Below are 17,785 nucleotides of genomic sequence, written 5' to 3'. Positions count from 1 at the left end.
ACTCCAGGGAGGAGCCAATGGAGTTACCTCCTATGAATTTGGTCGTCGACTAAATCAGGATTGCAGGGATGTCACGACAATTGGAGACTATATATTACATGCTGCGATTGGTAGAAGCGCGGTGACTACTATGCAGGGAAAGTCAGAAAATAAAAAATAAGGTAAACATTAAAATTGGACTGCGCTTTCGCCTTCTTTGAGCCTTGACTCATTCGGCTTGCCGTCGTTGTCCTGGGATACCAAGAAACGCTGTGCCTTGAGCGTCCTGTATCTAGGGAGACGACAACATGGAGGCGGAGTGAGTTCTGAGAGTTGGTCCCAGGACCAGGTGAACAGCGCGAGCGGCCAAAGAGGTATCTGTCCTGGAAGGCCGCCTCCTTTGGGAAGTTGTGGCCAGGGGTCCCCTCCATGTCCCTTAGACACCCCCTGTGGGACCGAGACTGAGGCGAGATCAGCCTGGGATCTCTTAGAGAAAGGAGGAACAGCTTTAAGTATTTTGATCACTTCATTTTACCAATTTCTTTCCCACTCCACACTACACGACGACCCACCACTTTTCCCACTGATCATATTAAGATTGTTTAGGTTGGAAATGAAGCAGATAAAGGAAGCTGAGATTATATATATATGTATATATATATATATATATATATATATATATATATATATATATATATGTATGTATGTAGTTTATGTATATATAGTTTTTAAGTCCTCAAGTTTCAAAAATTGGATTTAAAAACAACCCCTACCTTGGCCCGTGTCTTCACGATGATTGCAGATGTGTGTCTTTTGAAAGAGTAGCTCAAGCTAGTATGGAAGTTATGATTGTTAATTATGATTGTAATTATGATTGTAACATCGGTTTGTCTAGGGCTTTTTCAAATTCCCTATTTCATTCCAGGTTCACATCAACTTTATGAAATAAGATAATCCCCATTAGGTGAGACGACTGAGACTCAAGGAGATTGAGAAACTTGCCCATCTCAACAAACCTGAGCAGGTGCTGGAACCCAGCTCTCCTTGCTTCAAGATCAGCGTTCACTTCCCTAAGCCCTAAGACCTGATCTGGACCAAATTTCTACCCCATTGTCTCTAATTTCTTCTATATGTGATGATTAGAGACTTTTTTCAGAGCCCCAAGGCAGTGACTATCTATAGAATCCCCTGAGGTCACAGACATTAATGAGTCTGGCAGGACTACAAAGCCATCCAGTAGCAGAAAAGTAATGGGACTCTCCTCCCTGTCTCCCCAGCTTGCATTTCTTTGATTCCACCTGAACCGTCCTCCTTACAATTGAAGGTAAGGGTCTTGCCTGTCCATTGCCTAGCACTGACACATAACAGGCACTCAGTAAATGTTTTGTGAGTGAATGAATGAATGAGTGAGTGAGTGAGAGAATGAGATATTCTCCTGCAGAGGTTTGGAGGTGTTGCTGGTTAGGAAAAACTGAGTCAACAGAATCTTTTGCTTTGGATGGTGGTGGGGAGAGTATGGAGAGTGTCTGATGAAATTGTATAAATGTCTAAAGGGTGACCATAACATTGTTTACTAAAGTGTAATATGTTATAATAAGGAGTTGAACCCCCACCTTGAAAAGAAGTAATTTTAGGCCAAATAAAAGACAGTTTACATTTACTCATAAATGACGTAAAGATTAAAATTCATGAGAAGGCCTTACAACACTGCTTGGCGCATAAGTTCTCAGTGAATGTCAGTAGAAGTTGTTACCATTTTTGAGATTGTTATTCAAAGAAGTGGGGAAGGACACTGTGGAGTCTGAAAAAAATATATATATATGCTCAAAAAGATATTAAATTGATGCTGTCCAATATGGGAGCCACACCTGGGTGTGTATGCTGAAGGAGGTCTGCTAAAGGAAGAGGGGATTTGGAGTCTAGGCTCCATATGTGTCTCCTAGAGCAGGGCCAAACACCCTCTGAGTATTCCGTGAAAGCTGTGGATTCTCTCCCTGGAAAAGAGCACTTCTCCAGATACATGACATTTTGCATATGATTTGCATATAACACTCACATATATTTGCATATAATTTCCAGCTGCAGTCTATCCAGGGATCCCTCTGCTCTAGAGGTTGATTCACTTATCCTTGGATTGAGTGATTATTTCAGTGAATGCTTACTTTAAACTTGGACTACAGGTTGCATACTGATGGAGGAAACCCCAAAGACCAAGAACCATCCAGTCTCATTTACCTCTTCTTTGCCCCTCCTCACAGGAGGCAAGTCACGTTCAGAAGCAACAAGCAGAGAGCAAAATCCAGATAAAGGTAATGCGAATGCTTTAGTCATACTCACTGGGGACTGACTGAGAAATGCCAAGTGTGGCCATGGCAGGCAGAGCTGCACGGGCCTCATCCCCAAGTCCCTTTCCTGCATGATGAATTTCTAGGCTCCTGGGCAAAGCGCTGGATCTTGTGTTCAGGCTCATTCCTCATGGTGTCACTCATACCTTGGTTCCAAAGCCGGCAAGCCGGCCCTTCTTCATGATAATGATGGCCACGGCAAGTCTACTCCATCAGCCTCTTTTTGATGTCCCTCCTGTCTCCCCTGTGGTCTTTTCCTAACTCCAAATTGGCAAGAACTCCTGGTTTAGCCAGAGTGCTCCCCTTGGACTTGTGTTCCAGGTGTGTGATGCTCATCCAGGCAGCCCCAAGCCCCCTGACGAGGACCAGGGACAGTGGTGACTACACCATGAACTCCGGGTCCTGCCTGAGTACCAGCACCATGGCCATCCCCACCATCACTGGCAGCAGCGCGGCCCTGAGTGCCTGCAGTAGCAGCAACACCAGTGCCCACGTGAGGACATGTTCTGGGTGGGCGGGGCAGGGGCAGCAGGGCCGGGGAGAGGTGGCAGGGCAGGGGGGTAGGAATCTGCAAGGACCTGACTCTCCTGCATAGATTGGGCACCAAGCCGACTGGAGAGGCGGTTGTGGGGAATGGGAGTGTGTGTGTGAAGAACTCTAGGGAGGTACCCATCAGAGCTGAGAGAGTAGCCAGTGGTTTTCTCTTCCCTCAGAAAGTTCTTCTGGTCCTGATCCCTAGGACCAAGTGTTTGGCCAATATGTGGATGTGGCTGACTTTTTGCAGCTCTCAGGACAGTCTCTGTGTGACATGGCAGGGGTAGGGGGCAATTGTCCCACAGGGTGCCTATGGGGTAGGAGTGTGTTTGGTGCAGCGTGTGTCTGTGTTATGTGTGGATTCTCATGCCTCCTTAGGTGAGATGGTGCTTGCATTTGCCTTCCCGAGGACTGGGAGTCACCTCACCCCTCCACCTGTGCCATTCTGGGCCTATTTGCCCCAAATTCACTCACTGCCCTTCCCCACTCTGCTCTGTGTGGGCAGGAGATTGGAAATGGGGAGGAAGGGAGAAGCCAGGGTATTTCTCTCCCTCCATCTCTACTTTTCTGACAGTATTTCCATCAGAAGCTGCACTTCCCCATGACTCCAGCCCCCACCAGACAGGTCTCAGGGCTCTGAGAAGCCCACCACCTCCCCTAACCTAGTGTGGCAGAGACTTCCTGATGCTGCCAGCTTCTGAGTGACTTCACTATGCCTTGGCTGTGCATTAAATTCCTTGTTTCAAACACCCAAAGTGGCTTCTGTTTTCCTGACCCTGACTGATGCACCAACCAATATTTATAATAAATTGCCCTTGCCCACCCATGTCACCTTTCCCCTGTGGGCGAACCAGGAAAGGAAATACTATATTGGCCATGTGACACTCTCTGTACCTACTTAAACCGAGAGTGTAAGCTCCAACAAAGAAGAGATGTATCCGTCTTGTTCGCTCTTGTCTTGGCACCTAGCATAGTGTCTGGCACATAATATGTCGTCAATAAATATTTGTCAAATGGATGAATATATCTCTACCTTAAGTAACAACATAGAAGCAATGCTTGGCCAAACATAAAATAAAATGGCCATGAGTGGAGTGTTCATAGCCATGGCTGGGGTAGGAAGAGATACTGGTTCATCTTCCCTTCTCCTTGCCTTTCCCCCTGCATCCTCCTCCACCCTCCTAGGGATCAGGTCATGAAGGATTTTCCATTATAGATGGGAAGTGTTGGCACACTGCACCTCTAGCATCATCAGGAGCTGTGCCTGGGAGTGGCCCCCACATCAGGGTGGGGGGTGAGGGCTTGTTTCAGGCAAATTTACTCATTCCCCTGCTCCATCAGCCAGTTGAGGGACAGGAAGAGGGAGTGGTGGCGTATCCTTGTGGTCTCAAAAAGTGCCTGGGATAGACCACCCCAGCTAGGAGAGGCTTCCATAGTGAAAGGGCAGGATGGGAAGGAAGGAAAGGAAAAGGCAGTACCCGAAGGGCGTGGTATCTTTGGGTGCATGGAGGAACAGAACAGACCAGCCAAGATCGCTCAGTGCTGGATGGAATGGTCCAGGGAAGGCTTCAGGGGCAGGGTCACAGAGAATCTAGTTGAAAAAGCATTGTAGTGATTTCAGAAATGGTAATACCTCACTCCAAGGCCTGCCTGCCCCTCACCTTCTGTCTCCAGACCATCCCCCAAGAGCCAGCAGTGGTGTAAGTCCTCACTTTCCAGATATGGGAAATCTTTATCTGTTCTCTGGGTATTTGAATCTTACCTGGTTAATGCATCCTTTTTCTCCCCCTTTTCCCTGCCAACTGCACAGCCTGCCAGCTTCACGGGCACCCAAATATGCATCCCAAAGAAGCAAGACAAAGTGAAGAAGAGGGTCATCTGGGGCATCGAGGTGGCTGAGGAGCTGCAATGGAAAGGCTGGGCACTGGGGAAGGAGGTCACCAAGAACCTGACTCTGAAAAATCTATCCTTGAAAATCCAGAAGATGAAGTACAGGTATCAGAATGAGGGATCAGAGACCCAGCCCCTGAGTCCTCAAGCCCCTCAAACAGTCGCTCTTTTGAAAACAAAAACAAAAACAAAAACCTTTAAAACTATCATATAAAATTAGAAAAGGGTATATAAAACATGCACAGTTTGAATAATTATTGAAAGGGGAACCCATGGGACTAAATCAATAAGAGTAATGTGTCTGAAGCTCACCTCCCATGTCGTGTCACATCCGTACTGGAACACCTTCCCTACCCATAAAGGTGACCATGATTGGACTTAGTGATAATGATTTTCTTGCTTTTCTCAAATGGATTTACCACCTACATTTCCATCCCTAAATGATATCATTTAATTTTGCCTTCTTATGAACTTGACATAAGTGGAATAATAGGGTATATATCTGTCTTTTATATATGTCTTTTATTTTTGTTCTGTTATGTTTTTAAGACTCATGTGCATGCAACTATAGTTCATCTTTTTCACTGCAGGATAATATCCCAATAGATGCTTATATTGTAGTATATTCATCCATTCTTCTGTTTTTTTTAAAAAAATTTTTTTCAAACCTTCATTTATTTTTGAGAGAGAGAGACAGAGCATGAGCAGGGGTGGGGGAGAGAGAGAGAGGGAGACAGAATCTGAAGCAGCCTCCAGGCTCTGAGCTGTTTGTTAGCATAGAGCCTGACGTGGGGCTCGAACTCATGAACCGCGAGACCATAACCTGAGCTGAAGTTGGATGCTCAACCAACTGAGCCACCCAGGTGCCCCTGGGTTGTATTTTTTTTTAATGTTTATTTATTTATTTTTGAGAGAGAGAGCATGTGACCAGGAAAGGGACAGAGAGAGACACACGTAGAATCTGAAGCAGGCTCCAGGCTCTGAGCTGTCAGCACAGAGGCCGATTTGGGGCTGGAACCCACAAACTGTGAGATCGTGACCTGAGCCCAAGTTGGATGCTCAACTGACTGAGCCGCCCAGATGCCCTCATCCGTTCTTCTGTTGAGGGATGTTTGGGTTGTTTTTGGTTTGAGACTGTTGTCAACATTCATGTATAGATCTTCCCTTGCAAGAGTTTTTTCTAGGGTAGATACACAGAAGTAGAATTGCTGTGATCTGGGACATGTACATGTTTGCTTTTATAGATAAGCCAAACTATTCTCCAAAATATATTTCTATTTATATCCATGCCAACCATGCATGAATTCCCATTCCTCCACTTTTCTTACCAACAATTGTTATTGCCAGAGTTTAAAAGTTTTGCTAATAACAGTAATTTTTTGTCGTTCTAATTTGCATGTTCCAGCTTACTGATACAGCTGAGTGTCTTTCATATGCTATCAACCATTTCATTTTTGGAATTCCTGTCAAAGTCTGCGCCTATTTTTCTATCAGATTGCCTTTTTTTTTTTTTTTTTTTTTTTTTTTAGGTAAACTCCACCCCCAGTGTGGAGCTCGAACTTGCAACCCTGAGATCAAGAGTCACATGCTCTATGGACTGAGCCAGCCAGGCACCTCTTTTTTTTTTTTTTTTTTTAATGTTTTTTAAAATGTTTTTTTATTTATTTTTGAGACAGAGAGAGACAGAGCATGAGCAGGAGAGGGGCAGAGAGAGAGGGAGACATAGAATCTGAAGCAGGCTCCAGGCTCTGAGCCGTCAGCACAGAGCCTGATGCGGGGCTCGAACTCATGGACTATGAGATCATGAACTGAGCCAAAGTCGAACGCTTAACCAACTGAGACACCCAGGCGACCCCCCCTTTTTTTTTAAGTTCTTATGGTGGCTACCAATCCTTTGTCAGGTGTTATAGATATCTTTTCCCACCTTGTGACTTGTCTTTTCCTCTTTACCATGGCATTCAAAGAATAGAATTACTTCATTTCAAAGGAATCAAAAGAATCCATCTTTTTCTTTTATGGTTTGTGCTTTTTTTGTATCTTGCTTAAGAAGTCCTTCTCTCCACCTACCTAGGTCATGAAGACAGTCTTCTATAGTATCTTCTAAAGACTATAGCTTTGCCTTCCACATTTGCCTTTTAGCTATACAGAATTAATTTTTGTGAATGGTTGTACGATAACACTTTCCCTCAAACAAATGGCCAAGTATCTCCAAGCCATTTAGTGAAAAGTTCACACTTTCCCTGATGATCTCTTCCACCACTGATGTTTATCCTTGTTTCGTTTGTGATCTCAAAGTGAAAAATTCCAGTGTGTCACTATTTGTTTGGATGTTTCCTGTAGTTTTTTGTTTTGTTTTGGTTTTTGTTTTTTATTTTTTAAGATTTCATCAGGTTAAGGGCGTTCCCTTCTATTCCTAAGTTGCTAAGAGTTTCTCTCATAACACCTTGAAGGCTGTCTATTATTTTCCTTTATTGAAATTATCTTTTTATTTTTTCTCTCTTAATTTGTTAACCTGGTGGGTTACATTAATTGATTTTCTCTGTTAAACCAACTGTGTGTTCCTGGTGTAAGCTCACTTTTGTCATACTTGAGTATTCTTTCTAAACGTTGCTGAATTCGTTTGGTTCTCTCCTTTTGTTTTGGGATAGGCCTGTAATTTTCCATTCTTCTCTTGCCTTTGCCAGGTTTGGGTAATAAAGTTACCAACATACCAAAGTTACATCAAGTCAGATTCATAGACTATGTAGGGGAGTGTGTTGCCACATTTCATATTACTGGGAAGATAAGGCTGGGATTATTTTTTTTAATTTTTTTTAAATTTTTTTTTTAACATTTATTTATTTTTGAGCAGAGAGAGACAGAGCATGAACGGAGGAGGGGCAGAGAGAGAGGGAGACACAGAATCGGAAGCAGACTCCAGGCTCTGAGCCATCAGCCCAGAGCCTGACGCGGGGCTCGAACTCACGGACCGCGAGATCGTGACCTGAGCCGAAGTCGGACACTCAACCGACTGAGCCACCCAGGCGCCCCATTTTTTTAAATTTTTTGATGTTTATTTATTTTCAAGAGAGACAGACAGAGCATGAGCAGGGGAGGGGCAGAGAGAGAGGGAGGCACAGAATTCAAAGCAGGCTCAAGGCTCTGAGCTGTCAGCACAGAGCCCAACACGGAGCTCGAACCCATGAACCGTGAGATCATGACCTGAGCCAAAGTCGGACATTCAACCTACTGAGTCACCCAAGCGTCCCAAAGGCTGGGATTTTTTTTAATCAGATGTTTGGTAGGACTTGCTGTGAAGCCATCCAGCCTAGTGTTTTCTCTGTGGGAAGATTTTTTGCTACTTATTCACTGGTTTTGATGATTTTAGGTAGGGTGGCCATAAAATTTATTGTCTAATTCTTGAGTCAGTTTTGGTAATTTATACTTCCCTAGAAATGGGCTTATTGGCTCTAAACTTTAACATTTATTGGTATAGAGTTATTGGCAGTATCATCTTCCTATGAATAGTTTTGAAGTTTGCAATGTCTGTGGTTTTGCCCCACACTGGAACTCTCCGGCCTTGCCTAGGTCTGTTTGAAAGGCATCCTGATAGGTCTGTTCTCAGCCTTGGTTTCCCCCAGCTCGGTGCTCATGGATTTTTCTTGTTTTCTGGGCCCTGATCCCGAAATGCTTAAGCCCTGGCTCTCTCCTGCAGGTCCCCCAAGACCAAGTTCTTCTTCACAGTCATCCCCCAGCCCATCTTGCTGAGCCCGGGCATAACCTTCACGCTCCCCATTATTTTTCGGCCTCTGGAGGAGGTAAGGTTTGCCACTTGGAGGGCACGGGCAGGGAGGGACACAGGCACGATGACCTTGGAAGAGGGAGCAGGGCAGAGCAGCAAGGAGCACCCCGCCCCCCTTGCACCTGTGCGTGTGTGCGTGCATGTGCGCATACACACACACACACACACACACACACACACACACACACACATCCTGCCAGCTATAGCAAAAACTCCAGCTAGTGAAGCCCTGGAGAGGCTCAGACTATAAACTCACTAAACTGAGGGGGGTTCCCAGTTGGATGTTGGGGGCTAAAATTTGTGCTACTGTATTAGCCACAAGAAAGCCCTAGATTCCTTAGCCCAAAACACTCCCCCAAATACTTTGTTCCTCACCAAAAAGGCCCCATATCTCTGAGACTAGGGCAGTGTTGAAGGACAGGCAACCGGCTTTCCTTCAAGACAAAAAGCGAGGGTCATGGCCCAGCCCACCCCTCAGTGACTGTGTTGGGGGCATGGCCAAGAGCTGGGGCGGGATGTGTGGTCCCTGAATACCATGTAGGTACCACCGATCAGTGACTGCCTGCTCCCCCCACCTCCTCCCACCCCACCTGCAGAAGGAGTACGTGGACCAGCTGTGGTTTGAGAAAGCAGAGGGGATGTTCTGTGTGGACCTGAGGGCCACCCTGCCTTGCCACAGTCTGACCTGCCCACGATCCCTGCAGTTGCCCACTTGTGCCGTGGGGGACATGACTGAGGCCTGGCTCTGCCTGGAAAATGTGGGGTAAGGGGAGCGGCTGAGGCTCCGAGGCAGGGAGTGTGAGTGCTGTGAGGAGGGTCCCAGGGAGCTGATGGGGGAAGGGGGAGGGGGAGAGACGGTGGGGCCCAGCATCACCACCTTTCTGAAGTAGGGGCAGCAGACAGAATGAGCTCAGTGACCCTGATCTACACCCCCTCCAGGGACTTGCCCACCTTCTTCACCTGGGAGTTCCCCAGCCCGTTCCAGATACTGCCCACCACGGGGCTGCTGGAGCCAGGCCAGGCCTCTTGCATCAAGGTGACCTTTCATCCCCTTATGGCCACCATCTATGAAGTTCAGGCCACATGCTGGTATGGAGAAGGCAGCAAGCAGAAAAGAAGCATCCAGCTGCAGGCCGTGGGTGAGGCCCGACTTCCCACCTGTCTCCAGAGCCCATCTGCTGCCCGTCACTGGTCTCAAAGCCTCAGTGTGCCCCCTCCACCTCCCCTGCCGGCCTGTCCTCCACCAGTTTCCCACTCTCCCCCAGCCCTGCAGGCTCTGTCTTTGCTTTGCCTTCCTTGGCGTGGCAGACCAGTGTTTCCCTGGGCACACCTACCTTCTTCGAGGGGCTGTTCAGGTGGGGCCACAGAGGCCCCAGGTGGATTTCTTCCCAAGACTGTCTCATCTCCGTCCCAGCCAAATGTGCCCAGCTGCTGGTGAGCATAAAGCAGAAGCGACCAGAGGACCGGGATGCTGAAGGTTTCCAGAAAGTGTTGCACTTCGGCTCTGTTGCTGTGGGCTGCACTGCTGAGAGACAGATCAAGCTCTATAACCCTTCCATGGTACGCGTGGTAGGCGTCCTGTGTATAAGGGGGAGGAGGGGGCATCCCGTGTATAAGGGACTGGAGGGGGTGTCCTGTGTATAAGGGGCGGAGGGGGTGTCCTGTGTATAAGGGGGGGAGGAAACGTCCTGTGTATAAGGAGGGGGCAGACCACAGGGCTGGCTGCTCCTAAAACCCACCCCCTTTACAAAATGCCCTCTTCCTGTCCATACCTTTGGCCCCAAGCCTCGCGTGAACCACGTCTGTTGATACACACATGTGTCAACAGGTGTCAGCTGGTGTCCTCCTCCCTTCTCAGCTGGGGGTTGGGCTGGAGTATCCCTCGACCACCCCCAGAGCAACTCTAAGAGCAGCCCTAAGATTGTCCTAACCCCAGGACCACAGCCAGCCTTTATGATACCTTTGGGAAAGAAAAGAGTGTCCCCAGGCAGTCCCGGTGCAGGGCACACAGCTTGGTCTCCTCCTTCCTCCTGATGGAGGTGGCTTCATGCTCAAACTGACAAGAGGGGCATAGGCTGGACTTCAACTGCCCTCACCCCCTCAGCTGGGCACCTCCGCAAGGACAACTGCCTCACTCTGTGACCTCACCCTTCCTGCCCCCGCCTGGCCCCACAGGTGAGCGCCCCCTTCAGGATCGAAGTGGCCCCAGACATGCTGGCCAAAGATCACACCTTCTCCTGCCCCACTACCAATGGCATTGTGCCTCCGGGAGAGAAGAAATTCGTGTCGGTGTTCTTTCACCCCGAGACCTTGGACATCAGAACTATTGACTACTTGTCCATCATGCCCTCTGGCTGTGCCTCCCACACATTGCTCAAAGTCGTCGGTTTCTGTAGAGGTACTGGCAACCCTAGAATGCTGCCCGGCCTCTGGGGACCGGAGCAGCCAGCCTTTAGGGCAGAGCAGGGCTCTTTGCCAGCTTTTAAGGGTGTGACGCCTCCTTGCCCTTCAGCCTGGGTGTCTGGTGCCCCCTGGTGGGCTCCATGCGGAATCAGTTTTGGACACCTGGAGATCAGGTTCCCCCTGTCATCCCTGGTGACTTGGAGGTCAGCTCAGGTTGCTGGGGTTCTGGGCCTTTCCAGCCCAGCCTTCTGTCTCCAGGCAGCACTGCCTTCCACCAGAGGGACCCTTTCTGAGACATCCTCCAGGAGGCTGATGCCCCAGCCCCACACAGGTGGCAGGGCCTGCTCACAAGAGCCCCATCTCCTATGCCCAGGCCCTGAGGTGTCCCTGCAGCACTGCTGCGTCAACTTCGGCTGGGTCAACCTCGGGGAGACCTTGGAGCAGACCCTGTGGGTTGAGAACAAGTCAGACTGCACAGCCTACTTCCAGTTTGCCATTGACTGCCAAGAGAGTGTCTTCGACATCAGACCTGCCTTTGGGACCCTGGTGGGCAAGGCCCGCATGACCTTGCACTGTAGCTTCCAGCCCACTCACCCCACCATCTACTCTCGGCGAGTGGCCTGTCTCATCCACCACCAGGTGAGCGGTGGGGGAGGGAGGGAGGAGGGGCTCTGCTGGGAGCTGGAGGAGGCAACCTGAGGCCCAGGGATGAAGACAATGCTTGGTGATCACGGCCCTGTATTCCGGAACTTCTGCTTGGATCATCTCTCCAGGGCCTCAGCCTGGCTTTTGGAGCCAGAGCTTGGCCAGGGTCACACGAAGGCTCACTCGGAGCCAGGCAGGTATGCCAGTCTCGCCCTGACGACTGCCAGGCCGAAGGCTTTGCTGCTGCTGCTGCTGCTGCTGCTGCTAATAGGCTGGGAAGAGAGAGGGGAGACTGGATTCACCCCTCACAGCATGTGCGGGGCAGAGAGCCTTGAAGTGAGGACCCAACTCAGGGCCCTGGGGAAAGTCATACAAATTGTGCCCTGACCAGCTGACTCCTGGCCAAGGTGGTGAGTGGGGGCTGAAATCCAGCCTCACCCAGACACATGTCACAGGACCCACTGTTCCTGGACCTGATTGGGACCTGCCACTCGGACAGCACCAAGCCAGCCATCTTGAGACCTCAGCACCTTGCTTGGTACCGCACACACCTGGCGCGGGGCCTGACGCTCTACCCTCCGGACATCCTGGGCACCATGCTGAGGGAGAAGAAGCTGGAGCAGGATAAGAATGGGGCCCTCCTGATTCCTACTGAGGTTTGATGGACCCTTTGGGGCTCCCCACAGACAGGCTACCCTCCCCAGGTTCATGCCCCCTTCTCTAGAAACTCTTGGGAAACCCTGTGCCCCCAGAGCCCTGTGGGTGCCATCAGTAGTTGGGGATTGTTTGTGTGGAGCCCTTGTAGCCTTTTCCAGGAAGGGGCGTGTGGATGAGGAGCAGTGGCGAGAGGAGTGGCAGTTGGGCCCCTGCTCACCTGTCTCTCCACACACAGGCCCCGGAGAACGTGTCAGCCCCACAGTATCCTCTGATCTCCCCCATGAATGAGTACTTCTTCGATGGTACCAGCGACATAGCCATCTTCCCTCCACCTGTCAGCATAGAGCCCACTGATGTGGATTTCGGTGCCTGCCCTGGGCCCGGGGACCCCAACCCTGTCCCCCTGTGCCTGATGAACCACACCAAAGGCAAGATCACAGTGGTCTGGACACGGAGGTCTGACTGCCCCTTCTGGGTGACCCCAGACACCTGTGATGTGCCCCCACTCAAGTCCATGGCCATGCGCCTGCACTTCCATCCGCCTTACCCTAACTGCCTGTACGCTGTGGAGCTGGAGGCCTTCGCTGTCTATAAGGTGTGTGCAGGGAGACGAGATGGGGGTGGGGAGGGCTGCCTCTCTTCCCTGGAACCTGAACAGCAGGGTAGGGTTGGAGGGGGAGGTGCTGCTGTGAGATCCATCCTCTCTGTGCCAAGCTCCTCCTTGGCTGGATAGTGGTCCTTACTGGTTTGCCTTCTCCCAGGCTCATGGGCTTGCCTTGGCCAAGGGGCTTCTTAGCCCATCTGATTATGTCTCACTTATATGTGGCCTCCCACTCACTCCAGAGGGAGCACCCAGCTGGGGTCAAGCCTCTTGGGAAAATTTGGCATACAAGGAGCATCTCCCTAGGGCTCGTTAGGAGGTGGTCCATCCAAAGACCCATGGGCAGGAGGAACCAGGGTCTGGGGCACTGAGTCAGGGGTGCTGGGTAATTAGGTGTGTGTCAGGGGGAGGGGCTTCTAGCACAACTTCCTTTGGCTGGGGAACTCAGACCACAGGCTGTGCTCAGCCCAGCCTCTTGGTCCCAGATGCTGGTCTCACCCTCTTCATCTCTGGTCCTGCTTTTTCCTTTCCTTGTTGGCTCTGCCCACCCTGCTGTTCTTTCCCAGAGTCCAGGTGCTGGGGCCGAGAGAAAAGTAGAGTCCCTTACCAGCTATGTGACCCTGGGCAAGTCCTTTAATGTCCCCGAGCCCTGGTCTTTTCATCTAAAAATTTGGGGCCATATCCGAACTTTTGAGAAGGACTTCCAAAGCTTAGTCTTTAATTGCCTCCATTCTAATATCTTGGCAGTGGGAAAATGCAGAGTTTTGTAGGCATAAGGCTGTGGACACCTGGCTTTGCCAAGGCTGAGCCCTCCAGATTTTTAGGCTGCTGGCTTTATAGCCTGCACTGTCTGATAGGGCAACCACCAGCCACATGTGGCTACCGAACACCTGAAGTGTGACTAGTCCAAACTGACATGTGTCGTAAGACAGGCCTTCAAAGACTTAGCACGAAAAGAGTGTGAAGTAGCTCACGCGTCACTTAGATATTGACTATATGTTGAAATGATAAGATTTTGGATCTATTAGGGTAAATAAAACATATCCCTGAAATTAATTTCCCGTGTTTCACTTTGTTAACGTGGCTGCTAGAACATGTAACATTACGTTTGCGGCTTGCATTTGTGGCTCATGTTCTATTTTGATTGGCCAGCGCTTCTCCAGGCACATTCCTGCAGGATGAATGCTGTTCTCACATCCCAGCCCCAGCCTTGTCCTTGTGCTGTTGTGGTTATTAAAGAGCATATTTGCTGAGTGCTCAGCATGGGCCTGGCACGCTGCAGTTGGAACTGTCAGGATGGTTGTTCTCTGCACTGCCTTCCCAGGGAACCCCTCTCTCTGTGCCCAATGTGGGACTCCTGCAGTGCAGAGGAGGAGCTAGGGGGCCCCACAGGGTCAGACACAGGAATTCTGAGCTTGTCCTTGGGTCCGCCCCCCTGCAGGTCCTCCAGAACTACCATAACATCGAGGAGGACTGTACCGTGTGCCCCTCCTGGTGCCTGACCCTCCGCACACGAGGCCATAGCTATTTTGCTGCCTTGGAGCCCCACATCCCTCAATATTCTCTGGACGCCCCCAAGGTGAGCGTGGCCCCAGTAGCAGTGGGAGGTGGGACAGGGGAGCTCGGCTTCTGCTTTGGCCATCTCTGCACTCTGATGCCCTGAGAAACATCCCAGCACCCTCCGGGGCCATCTCAACCTCCCCCACCACTAGCCCCTGGGGCTCTGGGCATGGAGGACTGGGGCTTGGACCACTGGTTCCCTCCCTGATCCATCTGAGATACTCCCTGGGCCTCTCATGCTGAGGTTTAAAATTCTCTAGCTCTTTCATTTGTCTGTGCTTGTTTACTGAGCACCTGCTAGGGGTATGGCCACTCACACCATGAGCCCCTGCCTTTGGACATTGGGCAGGCCAGTGAGGGTCACAGAGTTGGTCCCTCAGCTTCCTGAGTCATAATTCCCAGGCCTCTCTGAAGGGCTCTTGGAGGCCCTGTATGACCTGGGCAGCCAGATGACAGATGGTTTAAAAGCACAGACCTTGGAGCCAGACGGCCAAGTTCCTTCGACACCTCTTCCCAGCTTCCCTTACCTTTGTTGCCCTTTTCATCTGTCTCCCCTACCCTCTCACACCTCATATTGTTGGAAGGGTGTTGCTTTGGGGCACTGTGCTAGGGGGTGATCCTGCCCCCCCTCCCCAGCTGCACATTTGCTCTCCAGTCCCCCGACTGACTTCACCTCCGAGGTTCAGCTCAAATCCCTCCCTGACTGCATGAGGTTCCCCTCCCTGACCCCTGTCCCTTTCCCTTGGCCAGTTCATCCCAGCAGTTTGTGGCCTTTACTGCCATCCACCAGATTTTGGGCCTGTGTCACCCCTGCACTGCCTCACATACGTGCACTTTTGCCCCAGCTGGATGGGCCACCCTGGCCAGCAATTTCAGGCCTTGTGTTTTATGTAGACTGGAGCTGGCCACACCCTATGTGCTTAAGAGATGTTTGGAAGCCAGGATTTCTGGGGCCTTCCCTTTCTCAAAGTGGGGTTCCCCTCAGCCACCTAGATGAGAATCATCTATAAAAGCCTATTTAAGTGTGGAGGTTCCTCAAAAAATTAAAAATAGACCTACCCTATGACCCAGCAATAGCACTGCTAGGAATTTACCCAAGGGATACAGGAGTACTGACGCATAGGGGCACTTGTACCCCAATGTTTATAGCAGCACTCTCAACAATGGCCAAATTATGGAAAGAGCCTAAATGTCCATCAACTGATGAATGAATAAAGAAATTGTGGTTTATATACACAATGGAGTACCAATGAGAAAGAATGAAATATGGCCCTTTGTAGCAACATGGATGGAACTGGAGAGTGTTATGCTAAGTGAAATAAGCCATACAGAGAAAGACAGATACCATATGGTTTCACTCTTATGTGGATCCTGAGAAACTTAACAGAATCTCATGGGGGAGAGGAAGGAAAAAAAAAAAAAGAGGTTAGAGTGGAAGAGAACCAAAGCATAAAAGACTCTTAAAAACTGAGAACAAACTGAGGGTTGATGGGGGATGGGAGGGTGGGGAGGGTGGGTGATGGGTATTGAGGAGGGCACCTTTTGGGATGAGCACTGGGTATTGTATGGAAACCAATTTGACAATAAACTTCATATATTGAAAAAAAAGAAAGAAAGAAAGAAAGAAAGAAAAGGCTGTTTATCCCACAGTTTCTGGACCAGGATCTCTGAAAGTGAGTTCTCCAAAGGATGATTTGAGGGCATCTGGGTGGCTCAGTCACTTGAGTGTCCAATTCTTGATTTTGGCTCAGGTCATGATCTCACAGTTCATGGGATCGAGCCCCACATCAGGCTTGGGATTCTCTCTCTTTCAAAAATAGGTAAATAAACATGAAGAAAAAAAAGGTGATTTGAGGGCACCCTAAAATGAAAGACCTACTTAACTTTGAGGAGATCTCAAGCCTGTGTTTCCTGGGCCCACTTCCTACGGCCATTCTATCTCACTGTCCAGAGGTTTCTGGAGGACAGAAGCGTTTTTTGGTGCCAAGCTGTGTCCCTCCATTCCCTGCTCCCAGGGTAGTGATTGGGATGTGTGGAGGTGCCTTGGATCTCCTTGGAGACAGGCCCACATAGACTTCCCTGAGTGTGTATATCGGTGGGGTAAGGGAGGCGGGTGCGTAGATCTGAGCGTGGGTCCCTCTTGTCTCGCACCCCAGCTCTTTCCTGCAGTGTCCCCCAGCGAACCCTCCTACCGCAGCCTGCTCTTGATCAACAAAGGCTCCATGCTGTTGACCTTCAACCTGGCCCCCCAAAGCAGCTCAGACATCTCCTTGCGGCCCAGTTCAGGCCTTGTGGCCCCGGGAGCCCACCAGATCTTCCTCATCTGTACTTACCCGAAGGGCAACGCTTGGAAGCAACACATTTTCTACTTGCAGTTCAATTTTTGTCCCCAGTATCTCAAGGTAAAAGGCAGAGCTAGGGGACTGGGTCCTGAGGAGCGAGCCATAGTCTGGGGCTTCCCTTTTCAAAGCCAAATTCTGAGGTTGACCTCTAAAGCTCCCCTAAAGTAGTCAGGGGGCTGCTCCTCTCCCAGGAAGTGCCATAGCAGGGAGAGGGCACCTTGGCCACATCTGTGAACAGCTCTCCTAACCCCAGGGCCCAGCATATCCACCTCAAGGTGTCTGGAACAAGAAAAGGGGTGCAGATGTCCCAAAGGAATAAGTGGGGGCAATACAAGACTCATATCTGCAGATAGTAGAAGGGTGTTTGGGGCGGGGCCAGGGAAAGGGGTCAGGGTGGTGGCCCCATCTGGCCCATGGAATGGTCTGCACATCCTCTCTTGGTCTCCAAATTCTTTTTAAGAGCCATCTCCTGGGTCAGACACTGCCTACTCGGCTTTGACAGAAGCTGTCTATGCCCAGACTGGAGGAGGGCCTTTTGCTGCCCTCTCCAAGGGGGAAAAGCTGCCCACCCTGGCTTCTTGAACATTTGGGGGAGCCAGGTGAGGTCAGAGCTCTTCTCTCCCTCCTCCGGCCCCAGGAGGTAAGCATGCAGAGCCGGGAGGAGCCCCTACATCTGAAGCTGGACACCTGTAAGAGCGTGTTCTTCAAGCCCACCTGGGTGGGCTCCTCCTCCAGCAGCCTCTTCACCTTCCGCAACCCCTCGCGTCTGCCGCTGGAGTTTGAATGGAGGGTTTCCCAGCAACACCGGAAGATGCTGGCCGTCCATCCCGCTAGGGGACTTATCCAGCCCAGTGAGAGCCTTGTGAGTGCCCTGCCCCACTGCTGGGGGCCCGAGGGAAGGAAATAGCTGGGATTCAAGGGAAGAGGGACCCATGCTCCTATCTACATGCTCCTCCCACCCCCAGCTAACAAACACACTGGGGGAAGTCTATGTGGACTATGGTGGGCCATCTCCAAGGACATCCAAGGTCATCCTTGCTTTCACCAC

The 17,785-nt window shown here is 50.3% G+C and overlaps 1 protein-coding gene across 4 annotated transcripts in view; it reads left to right on the top strand.

Moving 5' to 3' along the window:
• The first annotated feature begins 262 nt into the window (after nt 1–262).
• Nucleotides 263–17,785, top strand: part of CFAP65 (cilia and flagella associated protein 65) — a 35,863-nt gene continuing 18,340 nt past the window's right edge. Inside the window, exons 1-17 of one of the 4 annotated variants that reach the window (XM_042950189.1) lie at nt 263–353; nt 905–943; nt 1,257–1,303; nt 2,238–2,288; nt 2,646–2,817; nt 4,669–4,853; nt 8,443–8,545; nt 9,126–9,292; nt 9,469–9,668; nt 9,944–10,089; nt 10,705–10,927; nt 11,306–11,571; nt 12,033–12,233; nt 12,470–12,829; nt 14,277–14,414; nt 16,552–16,797; nt 17,375–17,599. In XM_042950189.1, the coding sequence (XP_042806123.1) occupies nt 2,653–2,817; nt 4,669–4,853; nt 8,443–8,545; nt 9,126–9,292; nt 9,469–9,668; nt 9,944–10,089; nt 10,705–10,927; nt 11,306–11,571; nt 12,033–12,233; nt 12,470–12,829; nt 14,277–14,414; nt 16,552–16,797; nt 17,375–17,599 (2,625 nt within the window). In that variant the 5' untranslated portion in view covers nt 263–353; nt 905–943; nt 1,257–1,303; nt 2,238–2,288; nt 2,646–2,652. Of the gene's footprint in view, nt 354–904; nt 1,004–1,256; nt 1,304–2,237; nt 2,289–2,585; nt 2,818–4,668; nt 4,854–8,442; nt 8,546–9,125; nt 9,293–9,468; nt 9,669–9,943; nt 10,090–10,704; nt 10,928–11,305; nt 11,572–12,032; nt 12,234–12,469; nt 12,830–14,276; nt 14,415–16,551; nt 16,798–17,374; nt 17,600–17,785 lie in introns of all 4 variants that reach the window. The other 3 variants (XM_042950187.1, XM_042950190.1, XM_042950188.1) reach the window with 3 other exon arrangements.

This window comes from Panthera leo, chromosome C1 (genome assembly GCF_018350215.1).
Source record: "Panthera leo isolate Ple1 chromosome C1, P.leo_Ple1_pat1.1, whole genome shotgun sequence".
Taxonomy (NCBI): domain Eukaryota; kingdom Metazoa; phylum Chordata; class Mammalia; order Carnivora; family Felidae; genus Panthera; species Panthera leo.
Note: the sequence above shows the minus strand (reverse complement) of the source record. Positions and strands in the feature narration are given on the sequence as shown.